At 45.4% G+C, this 18,229-nt stretch overlaps 1 protein-coding gene across 1 annotated transcript in view; it reads right to left on the bottom strand.

Moving 5' to 3' along the window:
* Nucleotides 1-18,229, bottom strand: part of Col6a6 (collagen type VI alpha 6 chain) — a 168,539-nt gene that overhangs the window by 73,412 nt on the left and 76,898 nt on the right. Inside the window, exons 11-18 of the mRNA XM_045136583.1 lie at nucleotides 15,594-15,748; nucleotides 13,084-13,176; nucleotides 9,248-9,301; nucleotides 7,678-7,749; nucleotides 7,564-7,590; nucleotides 6,471-6,515; nucleotides 6,323-6,376; nucleotides 4,860-4,922 (exon numbers count right to left, since the gene is read on the bottom strand). Of these exons, the coding sequence (XP_044992518.1) occupies nucleotides 4,860-4,922; nucleotides 6,323-6,376; nucleotides 6,471-6,515; nucleotides 7,564-7,590; nucleotides 7,678-7,749; nucleotides 9,248-9,301; nucleotides 13,084-13,176; nucleotides 15,594-15,748 (563 nt within the window). The remainder of the gene's footprint in view (nucleotides 1-4,859; nucleotides 4,923-6,322; nucleotides 6,377-6,470; nucleotides 6,516-7,563; nucleotides 7,591-7,677; nucleotides 7,750-9,247; nucleotides 9,302-13,083; nucleotides 13,177-15,593; nucleotides 15,749-18,229) is intronic.

Below are 18,229 nucleotides of genomic sequence, written 5' to 3'. Positions count from 1 at the left end.
TAGTCCCTCAGATTCCTTTCATCAATAGATAAGTCCTTTGCAATCACCCACAGAGCCACAGCGCTGTTCCAGAGTCTAAGGACGCTGTCAAACAGCTTTTGGAGGTGCAGAGATTCTAGCCTAATAGGAGATGAGCTTAGAGCTTGTCTTACATTACTGATATTACTAACACGCACCTGAAGAGTGATTGCTTTCTCCTCCCCACCACAGCCAGGGATCACTCTCCATTTTCATCTCCTCCTCAAGCTCAAATGAAACTTCCAAACAGCGTATGCCTAAACAAAACTTATATTTTGGTTGAAAAGGGAGAGGGTGAGGATGGGCAGGTCTTGAATTTGTTTTCACTGAATGTATAAACCCTTTACTTTGAAGAGATAATATAAAACAATCGTACCAGCACACTTTACTTTAGAACTGCCTAACTTGTTTGTAGACAGGTTGTTTGGTTAATGTAGTTTAGCCTTTCCTAAAATTGTATGTGTGTGCACGTGTGCGCGTTCACGCGCGTGCTGCACATACATGCCACGTGGCAAAATGTCCAGCAAAAACTCACTGCAAACAAGCAGCCACTGTGGGATAGTATCTTTAGCAGCTCAAACCAAAAGCTTGTTCACTTGGGTATAAAGGGTGTGTGTGTGTGTATGTGTGTGTGTGTGTGTGTGTGTGTGTGTACATGTGCACTGGCATGCACATGGGGTTCATATGAGGTCAGAGAACAACTGTGGGTGGGGTCCTCACCCTCCATCCGTCTTGTTTGAGTCAGGGTCTCTGGTGTGTGCCAGTTTGCATGCCAGGCTCTCCAGCCTGGGAGCTTCTGTGATTCTCCTGGCTCTGCCTTCTATCTCACCACAGGAAGGCTGAGATCACAGACATTCCCTTCTGCATCCATCAGGCTTTTACTTGAGTTCTAAGAATCTGAACTCCATCACTACCCTTACTGTGGTGGTTTGATTCAGGTGACCCCCATAAATTAGGTGTTCTAAATGCTAGGTTCCCAGCTGATGGAGATTTGGGAATTAACACCTCCTGGAGGGAGTGTATTGTTGGGGATGGGCTTATGGGTGTTATAGCCAGTTTCCCCTTGCCAGTGTTTGGTACACTCTCCTGTTGCTATTGTCTACTTTACGTTGACCAGGGGGTGATGCCCACCCTCTGCTCATGTCATCGTTTTCCCCTGCCATTGTGGAGCTTCCCCTCAAGCCTATAAGCCAAAATAAACCTCTTTCTCCCATAAGCTTCTCTTGCTTGGGTGATTTCTACCAGCAATGCGAACCTGACTGCAACATTTACATAGTAAGTGCTTTTATCCACTGAGCCAGCTCCCCAGGCCCCATGGCCTGATCTTTCTGTAAGCTGTTAAACTGGACCAAATAATATATTTAACACAAGTTTATGATTAAACCACAGTTTCTGATAATGATATGCCAAAAAATGAAACTTATTAGTCTCTGTAAGAGCCGATAAATGCGTTGTCTCAGTTTCCCCTAGTACATGAGGGTTTTAAAAGAAACTCGCCCAAGTGGTGTGAGGCAGAATGGGCACAATCGAGCACTTAGGGAATGGAGGCAGGCACATCCAAAGTTCAAGGCCAGCATCAGCCACGCTGTGAGTTCAACGCCAGCCTGGACTACATAAGACCCCATTCTCAAGGAAACAAAAACTAAACAAGGGCTGGAGAGATGGCTTAGTGGTTAAGCGCTTGCCTGTGAAGCCTAAGGACCCCAGTTCAAGGCTCGGTTCCCCAGGTCCCATGTTAGCCAGATGCACAAGGGGGCGCACGCGTCTGGAGTTCGTTTGCAGAGGCTGGAAGCCCTGGCGCGCCCATTCTCTCTCTCTCCCTCTACCTGTCTTTCTCTGTGTCTGTCGCTCTCAAATAAATAAACTTTAAAAAAATTAAAAAAAAAAAATTAACCAAAATAATCATCCAGCCAAAATGGGAAATTCTAAATACCAAGCGGCCAGGAATCCTACCTAAATGAGCTTAGTTGCTTTTTAAAGGAATTTGTACCATTTGCACACATTCCTAAGAAAAAGCCGCTCCCGTGTGTGCTCTGTTCACACCATCAATCTTGCTCTTCCCAAATTTTTCCTCAAATAGCAACCCACTAAAACCACCCATCGGGGTGGGGGGGAGCACAGAATTGTTTTACATTTGAGATGCACTTTACCAAACGCACAGGATGAACCGGGGCACGCCACACACCCTCTGACATTAGTGTAGCCACCGCCACATCACAGAAGCTCTGGTGGCCTGAATTCTCAGCCATATTGAAGTCACAGAGCACGACAAATTACTTAGTCCCCTTTCACTATTCAAGTTCATTTAGAAACTGTATTGAATCACACGGTCTATAGCAGACAATTAATAGGAATTTCCAACTGGGTAACGGGGACTATAAAGAGGAGAGCAGGAAGGGAGGTGAGGAAAAGTGCAAAGATTCATGTCACATGTCAACAGAAAGGGGGAAGAAAGAGGGAAACTGTGGGGAGGGGCCCTGGGGAAGAGGGAGAGAAGAATTAACTAAAACAAGCTGTATTTGAAACAAAATGTCATAACGAATGAAACCTAATCTCTATATACCAACGAAGATAATAAATAATTTTTAAAAAGTCGAGGGGAATTGTGAATACTTCATATGAAGCTTTGGCACACACACGTGTGTGTGCACACGTGTATTTGTGCTTGAATGCAGATACATGTATGTGATGGTTTGAATGGACGTCCTCTGATAGACTCAGGAGTTGTATTCAAGCCTGTAACTTGGTGTCCCTGTGGGCAGATCCCAGGGTCCAGCCCTCGGGGGCGGGGCGGTTCTGAATTCCGGTCTGAAGCTACGTAGAGTGCTTGAGGTCCCTGGAGTGGGCTGGCTTGTGCAGGTGGTGGTGGCTTTGCTCTCGCTGCTTGGATCTGGATGGGGTTGGGGGGAAACTTCTTCCATTATGGAACTTTCCCTGAACCTGAAAGTTTCAATAAACTCCATCCCTCCTATAAACTATCTGGTCTAGAAGGCCATCCCAGGAACCCGATGCTGACTGAGACAATTTATGTGTGTCTGAGGGACTAGCACCCGTGCACATGAGTGCGGAGGCCAGAGGTTGATGTCAGGTGTTTCCTCAATCACTCTCTACCTTATGTTTTTCATAAAGTAGAATTTTTTTAAAAAATTATTCATTTTTATTTATTTGAGAACAGACAGACAGTGAGAGAGAGAGAATGGGCGCCAGGGCCTCCAGCCACTGCAAACGAACTCCAGACGCGTGTGCCCCCTTGTGCATCTGGCTAACGTGGGTCCTGGGAAATCGAGCCTCGAACCGGGGTCCTTAGGCTTCACAGGCAAGCACTTAACTGCTGAGCCATCTCTCCAGCCCTACACCTTATTTGTGTTGAGAGAGGATCTCTCACTGAACCCAGAGCTCATCAATTGTGCTAGACTAGCTAGCTGGTAAGTCTCCCCAGGATCCTTGTCTCAACCTCTCGCACTGGGATTACTGGCCAGCACCCCTACAGCAGCATTTAGGTGGGCACTGGGCATGGAACCATCTCTCCAGCCCCTCAGATGGATTTTTGGTCATCGTACAGGTACATGAAAGTAATGCTCATGTACTTGACCAGTTATTTGTAAACTACACTTATGTTTTTAGACTATATCTCCTTATCACTTTCTGGCTCTACATTCAATATTTTGAGTTGTTTGAAAACTCTCAGGTGGGATCTATGCTACCCAGCACTGACACGAAACAAACTGGAATTATAGTCAACATGGATGAATCTCGCAAGCAGGAAGTGGGCAAAAGGAGCCAGAAACAGAAGATACATGTAGAATGGTGTCATTTGTATCAAGTTCAAGAGCAAATGAGACTAATTTGTTGGCATCAGGATAGTAATTCCCTTTGGGAAGCATGATTAATGACTGGAACAAGCATTTGGGGGTGTCAGGGATGCTGGTACATTTTATTTCTTTATCTAGGTGGTGACCACACAGCAGCTTAAAAAAATTTAACTTTTAATTTTAAAGAGAGAGAGAAAATTGGCACACCAGGGCCTCAGCCACTGTAATCGAACTCAAGATGCTTGCGCCACCTAATGGGCATGTGCGACCTTGTGCTTGCCTCACCTTTTTTTTTGCATCTGGTTAACATGGGATCTGGAGAGTTGAACCTGGGTCCTTAGGCTTTTCAGGCAAGCACCATAACTGCTAAGCCATCTCTCCAGCCCCACACAGCAGTTTTCACACCACCAGGCCATACGTTTACAGTTGTGCACTTTCTGATGTGTGCTATAGTTCAGCCAAAAGTGCAGTAAACATTTTCAATAAACCCAAGCCCTAGCTCAGCGGGGTTCCACAGATTAAGTGCACTATGAGCATGGGGTGAAAGTCCTGTGCTACCCCACTGGATTTGGCACATTTCCTGTACTGATGTGGGTCTTGGCTACTCTACTGGACTGTATCCTTACAAGAGCCTTCAATATCCTAAGTTTTGCCTGATATAATACTGCATGAATCTCTGGGTTCAGAGGAACAAAGCTGCTGTTCTCAACAGAGACTGAGTCTTGGACAATAGACAAGAAAACAGAGTGATTCATTCTGTACGTTCCATCCATAGTTTGAGGTGCTCAGGTCGACGGCAGGACGGACCTGCATTCCTTCCTCATCCTGCAGCATGAGAATGATTCTAAATACGAAGAGGATCTATGCAGGTCCTGGCTTTTAAAAGTCTACAGTGCTAACTTTGATGCTTTAAGGCCAGGATTGCTGTTACAGAGCCTTAAGTGAAACACCTTCCCCCTCCCCTGTAGGAAGGGTTGCAGTATACAGCCCTACAATGGAATCCATGAGCCACGCAGCCCAGGCACTTACCGGGTCTCCTCGTGAGCCCTTTGCTCCATGGTCACCGGAAGTCCCTCTCTTTCCTGGGCTTCCCTAAGTTAATACAGACCAGAGTAAGAACAAGATGAGACTCTGTAATGAAACTAGTAAGTATCAACAAAGTGTGGAGTCTCCCCAGGTTGAATAATTAAATAATTTTCTACTGAGCTTTTTAAACTTGAAAAGGAAACCACCAAAAAATTAACAGTTTCAGGCATCATATAAAGAACTCGAGAAATGAACTCAACTATATGCCAAGGTGGAGAACTTGACTCCATCCACACTTGCCACCGTGGTTGGTAGCTAGGACGCGTCTATGAACACGTACTGTTTGTTATGTTCCCTTTTTAATGGGGCAGCTAAGAGTCAGCAAGATCACTCTATCTGCCCAAGACAGACTTGCATCAATGAGGAAGCGGGCTTCAGACTCAACAGCTCATGCTCTGAGGATAAACCAGAGCACAGAAGGGTGGCTGCTGTTGTGTCCTAGATGGAGATGAGTGATGTGTACTTTCATATGCTGCCTCACACCACAGACCCTGGGCAACACCCCTTTTCCTGGTCTTAGTGTGGCGTTTCCATGTTCCCAATATTTTCCTCCTCCTTTTTCATATAGCTACAAAGTCTAACTATGGTGGGCACAATTCTCTTCCTAGCTGTATTACCCAATGTGGGTCAAGAGAAACTGGTGCATTTATGACTCCATTGTGAATACCAATAAACTCACGTAGGAGGGCCCTAAGTGGCATGGGGGGTGGGGAATATGACCCATATGCAATATGTTCATACAATAAAGTTCTCAATTGACAACAAAAGAGCTAGGAACGTTGCTACGACAGGCCCAAGTCTAGGTCTGAAGGTGCCATGAGAGACCTTGTATGTTTCTACGTACTTTCCATGGAAAAATCCTAGCCAATGTTTCCAGGCTACTTTCTGACCCCTGTGGGGTAAGAGACATGTGGCATTGCCCCCATACAAACTATATTCATGCGCCAACGTCAGCCATGTTTAGCCCGCAGTAGCCAAACCCATCAGACACAGGAGAAATAAGTGCTGACTGTTCTACATGACAGGGGTTTTATGAATATTTATCCCCAAACAAGTTTGTGGCCATAGCTGCTGACAGATACACCCAGGGGAGCTGTTTCACTTTATAAATTATACCTTTTTTTTTTTTTTTTTTTAAAGAGAGAACACGAGAGTGCATGTGCATGCCAGGGCCTCAGCCACTGCAATCAAACTCCAGTTGCTTGCGTCACCTAGTGAGCACGTGCGACCTTGTGCTTGCCTCACCTTTGTGCACCTGGCTTATGTAGGATCTGGAGAGAGAGCGAACCTGGGTCCTTAGACTTCACAGGCAAGCGCCTGAACCGCTAAGCCATCTCTCCAGCCTTGTGAGTTATACCTCTTATTTCAAGTGTAGTTTTAATAATCTCTCTTTCTTGAATCCTTACCTGGGATCCCTCATCACCCTTTTCTCCTTTTATCCCAGGAAGACCACTGTCACCCTGAAAATATAGAGAAGGCACAACTAAAATTCTCATTTTCTTAGTAACAAATATCTCAGAACGGGCTTGGGGGGGTATAAGGAAAAGACTATACCTTTTCTCCATCTAGCCCATCAATTCCACTTTCCCCAACGTCTCCCTGAAAAGACACCTGTGATTAGAACATGGCTCCCATCTGCCAGACACCAAGCAAAAAACAGTCATAAAGAGGTTTGTGTTTGGCATGCAGACTATGCCTGGGTGGTCAAATAGCACTTTCAGAAACAGAAACAAAATAAAGGAATGAAGAATGAAATGGTTGGCATTTCAACAGAAAGGTTACCAGAAGCTTTAGCTGTATCGTCTACTAGTCATTAGTAACTTAACAAACAAAAATACTTTAGTGGACTGGGAGATAGCTGACTTAGTGAAGTGCTTGCCTTGCAAACATGAGAGCCTGAATTCAATTCCCAGGAGCCACATTAAAAAATTTTAAGAGGGGGCTGGAGGGATGGTTTAATGGTTAAGGCATTTGCTTGCAAAGCCAAAGGACCCAGGTTGGATTCCCCAGGACCCACGTTAGCCAGATGCACAAGGTGGCACATGTGTCTGGAATTCATTTGCAGTGACTGGAGGCCTGGTGTGCCCATTCTCTCCCCCTTTCTCTCTCCCTCCCTCCCTTTTTCTCACTGTCAAATACATAAATAAATATAATATGTAAAAAAAAAAAAAAACCTTAAAGGGGCTGGGGAGATGTCTTAGCCATTAAGGCACTTACTTGCAAAGCCTAAGGACCCAGGTTTGATTCTCCAGGGCCCATGTAAGCCAGATACACAAGGTGGTGCATGATCTGGAGTTCATTTGCAGTGGCTAGAGGCCCTGGTGTGCTCATCATCTCCTTCTCCCCCCGCCACCTCTCTTCTAATAAATAAGTAAAATATAACAAAAAGTGGGACTTGGGGAGACAGATAAATCCCTGGGGCTTAATAGCCAGCCAGTCTAGCCTAAGTAAGTAAGTTCCAAGGCAGTAAGGAACCCTGTCTCAAAAGAAAATTTACAAAAGGGTGGATGGTACCTGAGGAAAGGCACCTGGAGTTGTTCTCTGACCTACACACACACACACACACACACACACACACACACACACACACACACACACTTTCTAGATAACCCATGGGCAGATAAAATGTGTGGGCCTGGTACCAAACCTCTTCTCCATTTAGACCTCTGGCTCCCTGAAAAGTGAAAAGACAGCAGCAGTTAGCATTGGGAACTGTACTTAAATGCCAAGAAGCCTTCACAATGTCTCACGCAACACTTACTTTAGGTCCTTTGGTGCCATAGCATCCCTTAGTGCCTTGCTCTCCCACTGGTCCGGCAGCTCCTCTTTCTCCCTGAGAAAGAGCACACATTGCTAGTGTCATCTGAGGTCCACCTTGGATCCTCGACAAGATTTTTGTTGGAAAAAAAAAAAAAAACAACAACATGTGACTATTCATGACTTGCATTCCAGAACTCATGCTTATACAACAAGGATCGGAAATAAATCAGCTACTCTGATGACAGCTCTTCGCTTGGACCCCACCTGCACACTGCCTGTGTGGAGCCAAGTGATCACCAAGTTGTGTGTTTCTAATTTCCTTTACATATGTGCTCATTCTGGTCCAAGGCCAAGATGAGGAAGTCTTGGCCTTGTACTTGTGACTTTTAACCTGCCACTTCTGCTTTACCCTCCACGATGCTGCCTGGGCGTGCTTTCGTATCATTCCCATCCTCGTCACTGCAGCGCTTAGCTTCCCTCAGTGACCGCCCGTCCCCTACAGACAGGACCCAGTTCAGGACTCCCAATGGCCTCACCGCCTCCCACGGGGTCCTGGACGCAGCCTCGTCGGCCAATGTGCAAACACGCAATTCATTGACTTGGCCGGCCGTCTTGCCGCACGCCGTCCTGTGTGCAGTGGAGAGCTGCTTCCCGCAGACTTTTCCAGGGAGACTCCTCACTTCCTTCAAATGTCTCCCTAAGGCCCCCTCCCCCGTTTGCAGCCTTTTCCTCCAATGCTCACTCCCACCTTGACTGTCCTTGAGGCCCTTCCCGTCCTGTGCACCTTGCCAAGCCCCTGGCACAGTCTTTGCAGACCAGTTGGCTCACTGATCTGTTCACGAGTCTGCGTGGTCTCTAAAGAGGGAGGCACACTTTCCTCTCATGCATCTTTCTCGTTTCTGGGGCTTCTGCTGCTAGCATGTACATTCGTTAACATATACAAAATGAATGACTAAGGGGGAGGGGGAGGAAGAGAGGGAGAAAGAGGACGGAAAGAGGAGAGGACGAAGAGAAACAGGGGAAGGAAGAAAGGGAGAAAGAAGAAGGGAAGAAGGGGAGAAAGAGGAGGGTAAAAAGGGGAGCAGGAGGGAGAAAGGAGAGGAGAAGGCGAGGGGAGAAGGGTAGGGGAGAAGGGGGAAGAAGGAAATGGAAGGAAAAAGGAAGGAAGGAGGGGGAAGGAAGGAGAGGGAGGAAGAAAATGAAGGAGAGGGAGGAAGGAGGGAAGGAAAAGGAGGGAGAGGAAAAGAAGGAGGGAGGGAGGGAGGAGGGAAGGAGAGGGAGGGAGGAGTCTTTGATTTCGCTTTGCAAAACTGTCCAGGAAGGCGGAAGGGCGGTGAGCTGGCTTCCCCCGAAAGAGGCAAACTTTCCCACTGCGCTCGCTGTGAGATGTTGGTTGGGTCACCAGCCACCGAGGAGAATGGGAAGCCAAGCTCGAGGGTTAGGGGAGACCAGAGACTCTGCACTGGAATCCTTAGACTCTAACCATGCTTGCTTCCCCGAGACCAGACACAGGGGTTTCACTGCACACATAGGGTTGTAGGAATAAATGGAGCTGAGAAGTCTTGACTTACGGCCGTGCCCTCCTCTCCCAGGTAGCCTTCGCTGCCTTTAAAACCTGAGGGTCCCTGGAAAAAAGCAAAGAGAAAACATGAGCAGACTATAGGATAAGGGGTGCCCAAGGAGACCTCTGCCTCTCTGAAGTTTTACCTCAGGTCCAATAGGAAGAGTCTGAGAAGTCTGGTCCTTCCCCCTCCAATCTAAGCCTTTAATCCCAGCACTTGGGGGTGGTGCAGAGGTAGGAGGAGCATGGTGACTTTGAGGCCACCCTGGGACTACATAGTGAATTTCACGTCAGCCTGTGCTAGAGCGAAACCCTACCTTGAAAAGCCCAAACAACAATGACACCAAAGAAATGGGCAAGGGAGAAGACTCAGTGGTTAAGATGTTGCTTGCAAAGCCTCACGGCTCAGGGCTCAGTTTCCCAGTACCCGCATAAAGGTAGATGCACAAAGTGGCACACATGTCTGGAGTTTGTCTGCAGCAGCAAGAGGCTCCTGGTACACCCATATTGTATCTCTGTTCTTCTCTGATCTTGCAAATAAGTATTATTAAGAAAAGAGGGCTGGAGAGATGGCTTAGCGGTTAAGCACTTGCCTATGAAGCCTAAGGACCTGGGTTCGAGGCTCAATTCCCCAGGACCCTCATTAGCCAGATGCACAAGGGGGAGCATGCATCTGGAGTTCGTTTGCAATGACTGGAAGCCCTGGCATGCCCATTCTCTCTTTCTCTCTCTCTCTCTCCCTCTTAAATAAATAAATAAAAATAAGAGATAAAATAGAAATGGTGGTGCTGGGAGATAGCTCAGTGTATCAATGTGCCTGCTGCATGTCATATAAACCTGTGGTCGTTCTCCAGCCTCCATATAAAAAGCTGGGCAAGGCCACTTACGCCTGTCGTTGCAGCGCTGGGTGGAGGATGGAGACAGGAGAACCACCGACCACCACACAGCTGCAGGTTCAGTGACAGTCACTGCCACGAGGACTTAAAGCAAAAGACAGAGTAGAGCGTAGAGAGAGAGGTCCCCAATGCTGACCTTTGACCTCCACATACAAGCCTCTGTACCCACTCATGCAAACCCACACATACACGGACAGAAGGGCACCTAATGCTCGCTGCTGACTCTGTACACATGCACAAGGGCACATGCATCTGCACACGCATGCACACACCACACACACACACTACACACAAAAGTTTAAAAAAAAAAGGGCTGGAGAGATGGCTTAGTGGTTAAGCGCTTGCCTATGAAGCCAAATGACCCCGTTTTGAGGCTCGATTCCCCAAGACCCACTTAAGTCAGATGCACAAGGGGGCGCACGCATCTGGAGTTCGTTTGCAGTGGCTGGAGGCCCTGGCGCGCCCATTCTCTCTCTCTCTCTCTCTGCCTCTTTGTCACTTTCAAATAAATAAAATGTTTAAAAAAAAAGGACTTTTCAGACAAACGTCTGGATAATTCAAGGGCATGTACATCCATGTGAGCGCACATGTGTGTTCATAATACCATTCGGAACCCTCCAGACTTAGACATAGTGCTGGAATTCTTCTCCAGACAAATTTGCCAACAACCACAACTATACTTGGCCCAGGCAGACTAGAAATATCCTCTTTTCATTAAAATGACATTTTTTTTTTTTTAAGGATTTAGGCTACACATGGTAAAAGGTGGGCCACACACATTTCTTTTCATTCTTTCAGCCCCATTCCTTGGTTTTGATTTGAATTCTGCCATTTTCTTTACACAACGTCAAAACATTTAGGAAGTAACCAGACCAGAACTTTCTTCAGAGAGAACAAGCTAACTCTGGTGACGTGGGGGTTGTGGTGCTATCTGCGTCAGTCAAAAATAAATAAATAAATAAATAAATAAATCCAGCACATGTGTAAGCTAGACATATTGAAATCATTTTTTAAACATATCCCAGAGCATGTTTATGCATACTTGAACAATTCCTAGTGTCTAAAAATATTTTGCGCAATATTCACATATTCCCTGGTTCATATGAATGCTGTTGATGACCTTTTCATAGTGTGTGTGTTGGGGGTGGGCGGGCCCATGCGTCTGTAGCCACGTGGTGCCTTGCGCTCTTACCTGTGGTGGGTATACTCGCTTGTGGTGGATGGCGGGAAACATGGGGTGTCCTGCTCCACTGCTGTCTTAACCCGTTCTTGCTTGAACCAGAGCCTCTTACTGATTCTTAGCCCTTTTTTTTTTTTTTTTTTTGCCCTAGCTCTAGTGACTCTCTGGTCCCTTCTCCCCCTTAGGACTGGGGCTACGGGCGTGCACAGCCACACATAGAATGTGACGTGGGTCCTGGGGATCAAATGCCAGGGTTCGCTCAGGCCTTCATGTTTGCACAGGAAGTGCTCTTAAGTACTTAACTACTTCAATCCTCACTGGGGATAGATATATGTGCATATATATATATATATATATATATATATATATATATATACACACACACACACACACACACACACATACATACATATACATACATACATACACATACATACATACACATATATACATACAGACATATATACATACAGACAGATATATATATATATATAAAACCAGGTATTTACGTATGTGTATATGTACCTGTCTTTCCATGTTCTGTGTGGCAGAGTAACTAAAGTATAGGCTTGGTTTGAATGACACTGCCATGATTTGGAGAGAGTACCCAGGAGGCCCTCAAAGCTCCACGTGAGGACACCCCTTCACTTTTCTACATCAAGGTCATCACTGCTTGAACACTGGGAAACAGAGTTGTAACACCTGTTTTCCCTGCAACAGCTCAAAGAGCTTCAAAAAAAAAAAAATTCAGGGCTGAGGTTAGAAAGCAGCTCAGGCACTTGCTTGCAACGCCCAACAGCCAGGCTTTCAATTCTCTAGCACCCACATAAGGCCAGACGCACAAAGCGGCGCACGCACCTGGAATTTGTTTGCAGTGCCTAGAGGCCCTGGTGTGCCCATTCTCTCTATCTGCCTCTCGCCCTTTCCTTGCAAATAAATTAAGTGTTTTTAAAAACTTCAGAGCTAGGGAGATGGCTCTGTGTGTAAGAGCACTTTCTGTGTGGCATGGGGACTTGAGTTAGAACCCCAGTACCCATGAAAGAATATGGGCATGGCTGCACACATGTATCACCCAAGCACTGAGAGAGGCGGAGACAAGAGGCTTACTGGGACTCTCTGGTTGGCCAGCATATTAAAAAAAAAAACAAACAAACTCAGTAGTTCCAGGTGTCTGTCTCAGCGGAGGGATAGACACCCAACGTCCTCCTCAGACCACTGTGTACATGCACGTGGACATGCATATTTACACACACAGGCATGCATTACATAGACGTGTTGCTCCCTCTCCCAGACACTTATCCCACAACATACTACACACATTCACCAGAAAAAAAAAAAAAAAAACTTTAAAGAAATTTTGAGTGCCAAGGAAAATTGACAATGCTCTTATTAAACGTATAAAAAGAGTAGTGTGATGAATGAACAGCCAATTCCAGAGGCTCTGTGTAGAAGGTGAGATCACTCTTTATTCCTATCTGAACTCACATCTAAAAGGCATACTACAGTTCGAATCACATGAGCTGGAAGTCTGAACTCAAATCTCCTTTTTAGGGCTGGAGAGATGGCACAGCAGTTAAGGCGCTTGCCTGCGAAGCCTAAGGACCCGTGTTTGACTCTCCAGGTCCCACGAAAGCCACGTGCACAAGGTGACACAAACGTACAAGGTCACACATGAGCACAAGGCGGCGCATGTGTCTGGAGTTCGATTGCAGTGGCCAGAGGCCCTGGCACACCGATTCTCTCTCTGATTAAAAAAAAAAAAAAAATCACCTTTTTCCCAGGCGATCCTGGGTCACCCACAGTGCCATCTCCTCCCATGCACTTGCAGAACAGGCAGCAGCATGTTCTCTCGGCAACATTGATCTGGGAGTACAAGAAAGACGTGGCATTTAGTGATTTTGCTTCCCAAAGTGGATGCCCATGCTGTGTGACCCACGTCAGACTGCCCACGGACACACAGTCGCTATGCTCTGTTGTTTACACCTGTCCTTGGCGACCTGGAGGAATTCCCCACCACCTAAAAGAGAATCCTGACTTCTAGCAATGGCACTGGTTGAGCCATGGCCAGCTCACTGCATGCTAAATTATCAGTGGGTTGCCTATTCTCACCCTCTCCCACCTCAGGATTGACCACGGCTACATCCATTCTCCTGTGTTTTCTGTCCCACAAGCTCTGCTCAGTGAAATGAACATACATTGTTCCCCATTTTGTGAAATCTCTGTCATCGTATTCAGATGGTGCCCACTGCTTAGAACGGCATCCAATGGAAACACTTCCAGAATATTTCTGACAGGATTTCAAACATGCCCACTGCATGCCAACATTCTGGAAGCATTTTCTGTACAGGGTGTGGGCACAGGGAGAATAATGTCTTTATAGTCTGGCCCAAGTTAGATGTTTTAAAAGATGGGTGGATATTTTTTTTCCCTGGATTTAGTCATCTTCCAGATACCTGCCATGTTGCATGGTAGTTTTATAATTAATGTATCAGATCTCACTTTTAGGAAAATTCTGTTTGCAGCAAATTCCATGTTCTCCTTTCATGGAATAAAATCTATCTTTGTACTGCTGAGCCTCTTGTTAAATTTCTAGCACAATACATCAGATTTTTTTTTGGTTTTGTTTTTAACCACTAAGTCTTTGATTATTTGATTACCTTGCTTTATTCCCTGCTCTGTAATATTACTTTTCTGGTATTATAAAATTCTCTTTTTATGCCCCCATGAAATTTTCAGGGAAAAAAGAAAATCAAACTATGTTGAGTCGTATCTATAAATCCAGCACTCCAGAGGCAGGACAGGAGGACTACCCAAAGGTCAAGATACGCTTGGCCTACACAGCAAAATTCAGACCAGCCTAGACTATATGGTGAAAACCTATCTCAAAAAAAAAAAAAATCATCAAAGCAATAAAGCTAGAAATGCATGAGACCAAACAATAACAGCACAATTGATTCTGCGATTTCATATTAATAAAATTTTCCTTGGGTCACCAAAAGTCTACAGCATCAAACCTACTACTATTAAGAATCAAATAGATCTGCTTCTGAAATTAAGTTTTTCTTATTATTTTTGTGTGTGTAGGTAATATCTCAAATCTGGAGGTCTTGTTTTACAGAATAACTTCCCCCATCTATGAATTAACAAGATCATTTTCAAAGAATTCTAAGCAGAAAAAAATACACTTTGTAAAATAAACAGAAATTGCAACAAAACTTCCCTAGTCCTTCAATAATCACTTTTATGAACAAGCTATTTTTCTTTTTTTTTTTTTCCCCCCGAGGTAGGGTCTCACTCTAGCCCAGGCTGACCTGGAATTCAGTATGTAGTCTCAGGGTGGCCTCGATCTCATGGTGATCCTCCTACCTCTGCCTCCCGAGTGTTGGGATTCAAGGAGTGCACCACCACACCTGGCTTGAACAAGCTATTTTTCATTGTCTATTCATGTGCGAATTCTACAGGTAGAAAACAGCAGCAACTAGAACTTCACTGAATAGTGTTTTGATACGTCAATGAAAAAAAATCTTATAAATCTGAAACAACTGCAAATCATTTGCTTATTCATCACAGTAAATGTAGCATCACAAACTCAGTGACGCTTGGCCAACTCCAGTTTGAGTCCTTGTATGCTTCTTAGAGAAAGATGGAGACACATCTCATACAGGGGTGCGATTCTAAAAATAGAACACATGGCAAGAATCTGGAGGTGTGAAGACAAGCCAAGGAAACTCTTTCACTGGCGTATAAAGCACACCGCACGAGCTCGTCGGCTCTAACTCTTCCTCCCGCGACACGGCGGGCGGCTCTTTCTCGCTTGGACACCGATTACAATTTGCTGTCGGCTACAGCAGGGGAAACACGTCTTCAACACTAGACTCACACTGCGTGGTGAGCTGTGGCATTTGGATTTTCAAGGAAGAGGAAGAGCACAGCCCAGGCATGGTTACAACTCAGATGCTCTTTGGCCCCATAGACTGCTTTGGGCGGTATTGCCAGTGCCAAGAAATATTTTTTTTTCTTTTCTGCTTCCTCCTTCCCTCCTTTCACCTCTTCATTTTTCTACCGAGTATATCAATGCAACATCCTTTGACCTATCTCAACTATAGTTCTTTCAAACACCCTCTGCTTAGGCGGTTGACTAGCTCAGGAAAAGAGGTCTGCACTGATATGACCACGATTACTTCAAGCTTACATTCAAACAGTAAACCTGTGTCCGAGATGATCATGAACAGCACCTCATGGTGGAGAATTAACTGCCCAGCCTTTTCTGAGCCACTTACCAGCTGCTTTGCCAGCTGACTCCCGAGGTCCCTCATGCCCATGGTGAACTGTGTTCTGTACTCAAATCCTTTCCCAAATTCGATGAAGAGGAGATCAGCCAGGTCACTAGAGTCAGCAGCAACATCCAGAGCGACGGTCACGAGGGCGTTCAGGCCTGTGTAGCACATGCACAATTCCATGGGTGAGGGGGACTGGGTTACTCCAGTCATTCTGCACATTTTGCTTGTTCTTTGAGGTCGGGTCTCATCCTAGCCCAGGCTGACCGGGAATTCACTATGTAGTCTCAGGGTGGCCGTGAACTCACAGCAATCCTCCTACCTCTGCCTCCCGAGTGCTGGGGTTAAAGGCGTGCACCACCACGCCCAGCATTGTGCATATGGAAGCCGTGGCTTTCATTCTCAGTAAACAGTTGTGTTCTGGTGCCCATTTCCCCAATCCCATGATACAAAGCTAAAGAGGTACCATGACTGTAGTCATTAAATTAAATTGGAGATGGGCGGTGGTGGTCGTAAGAGAAATTTCAGCACTATGATGACTTGAAGTGAGACAGTGAATTATAAGGTCCACACAGCTTGTTGAAGTATAAAGGGACACTCATCAAGAAAGTACATGCCTGTAATTTTGGCCATAAATGGGGGATTCTTAAAGCTGCAGCATTGGCATCATCCAGGAGCTTCTCAGCCATGCACAACCTCTTGGGCTGTATAACCACATTGACCGATGGTATCTTTCAATAAGGTACAAAATTTGCATAGGAAAATGATCCACTAAAAAAAAAAAAAAGAATCTGCCAGGCATGGTGGTGCATGACTTTAATCCCAGTACTCGGGAGGCAGAGGTAGGAGGATTGCAGAGAGTTCGAGTTCAAGGCCACCCTGAGACTACATAGTGAATTCCAGGTCAGCCTGGGCTAGAGCAAGACCCTACCTGGAAAAACTAAAGAAAAAAAAAGAATCTTAGGCTGGAGAGATGGCTTTGAGGTTAAGATGCTTTCCTGAAAAGCCTAAGGCCTCAGGTTTGATTCCCCAGTAACCATGTAAGCCAGAAGCACAAGTTGGCACCTATGTCCGCTGTTCATGTTCAGTGGCTACAGGCCCTGGTGTGCTCATTCCCTCTGCCTCTTTGTCTTTCAAAATTAAATAAAATAGTTAAAAAAAAGAATTTCAGGATATATCCCATATCTACTGAACTAGAATCTATATTTCAATAAAATCTCCAAGTACAGCATTTATTTGCCTAGTATGGGTGAGGTCCCAGATTCAATCCATAGCACTGCCAAAACACACACACACACACACACACACACACACACACAGAGAGAGAGAGAGAGAGAGAGAGAGAGAGAGAGAGAGAGAGATTGAGAGAGAGAGAGAGAGAGAGATTGAGAGAGAGAGAGAGAAAGGTGATTTATCTGCTTGAAATGACCTCATAAGGAACTGATATTCCAGTTTAAACTGTAAGTAGAAACAAATGGCAAATAACCATTGAGAGCTTGGCTCACAGGCCTTAGAGTTTTGTAAGTAAGAAAGCTTCAAAGAAAAATTCCAGGGGCTAGTATATTTTGGCCAATGATTTATCTTGCAAAAATAAGAATATGAAGTAGACCTGGCAATCATTATGGTGGACATAGCCTGTCAACAATTCTGCTACCATTCTTTAATCGTTGTTACACACCTGGAAGATGGTTGTGTTCAACAGGCGTTATCTTTGTAAAATACAAACACAGCCCTATAGGAACTCAGACATAGCAATAACTATATTAAAATGACAAGAAAACAGAGGCTCAAAGAAGGTTAATGCTTGGTCACTTGGTAATTTTAGATTTTCACTCAGAAAGTTAATTCCAAAGCCTTAAACTCATGGCCACTTTAACAAAAATGTGCTAAGAAAATAATCATGGAATAAAGGGCAATTGTAAAGTCTCTTATTCTATGGATGAACAAAGAATTATTTGGATAAATATTTAGGTATCAATATGAGTAGATCAAGAAATAAGAGCCGGGCGTGGTGGCGCACACCTTTAATCCCAGCCCTCGGGAGGCAGAGGTAGGAGGATCACCGTGAGTTCGAGGCCACCCTGAGACTGCATAGTGAATTCCAGGTCAGCCTGGGCTAGAGTGAGACCCTACCTCAAAAAACCAAAAAAAAAAAAAAAAAAATTAAAAAATGCTCCAAGACTTTTCTGTGTCAAGACACCATCATGTGTGAGTGAGTGTGTATGTGAGTTTGATGGGTGGGTGATACACAAGTGTGTGCAGAGATGTGTGCACCATGTGGGGAGGCCAGAGGAAAATAAGGGGTATCTTTGTTTTTGTTTTTTATTCAAAGTAGGGTCTTGCTCTAGCCCAGGCTGACCTGGAATTCACTATGTAGTCAGGCTGGTCTCAAACTCACAGCGATCCTCCTACCTCTGCCTCCTGAGTGCCAGGATTAAAGGGGAGAGCCACCACGCCTGGCAGAGAGAGAGAGAGTGGGCGCACCAGGGCCTCTAGCCCCTGCAAATAAATTCCAGACACATGCACCACTTTGTGCATCTGGCTTTGTGTGAATTATGTGAGTACTGGGGAATCAAACTTGAGTCTTTAGGCTTCATGATCAAGTGCCTTAACCACTGAGCCATCTCTCCAGCTCAAGT

This window comes from Jaculus jaculus, chromosome 17 (assembly GCF_020740685.1).
Source record: "Jaculus jaculus isolate mJacJac1 chromosome 17, mJacJac1.mat.Y.cur, whole genome shotgun sequence".
Lineage (NCBI taxonomy): Eukaryota > Metazoa > Chordata > Mammalia > Rodentia > Dipodidae > Jaculus > Jaculus jaculus.
Note: the sequence above shows the minus strand (reverse complement) of the source record. Positions and strands in the feature narration are given on the sequence as shown.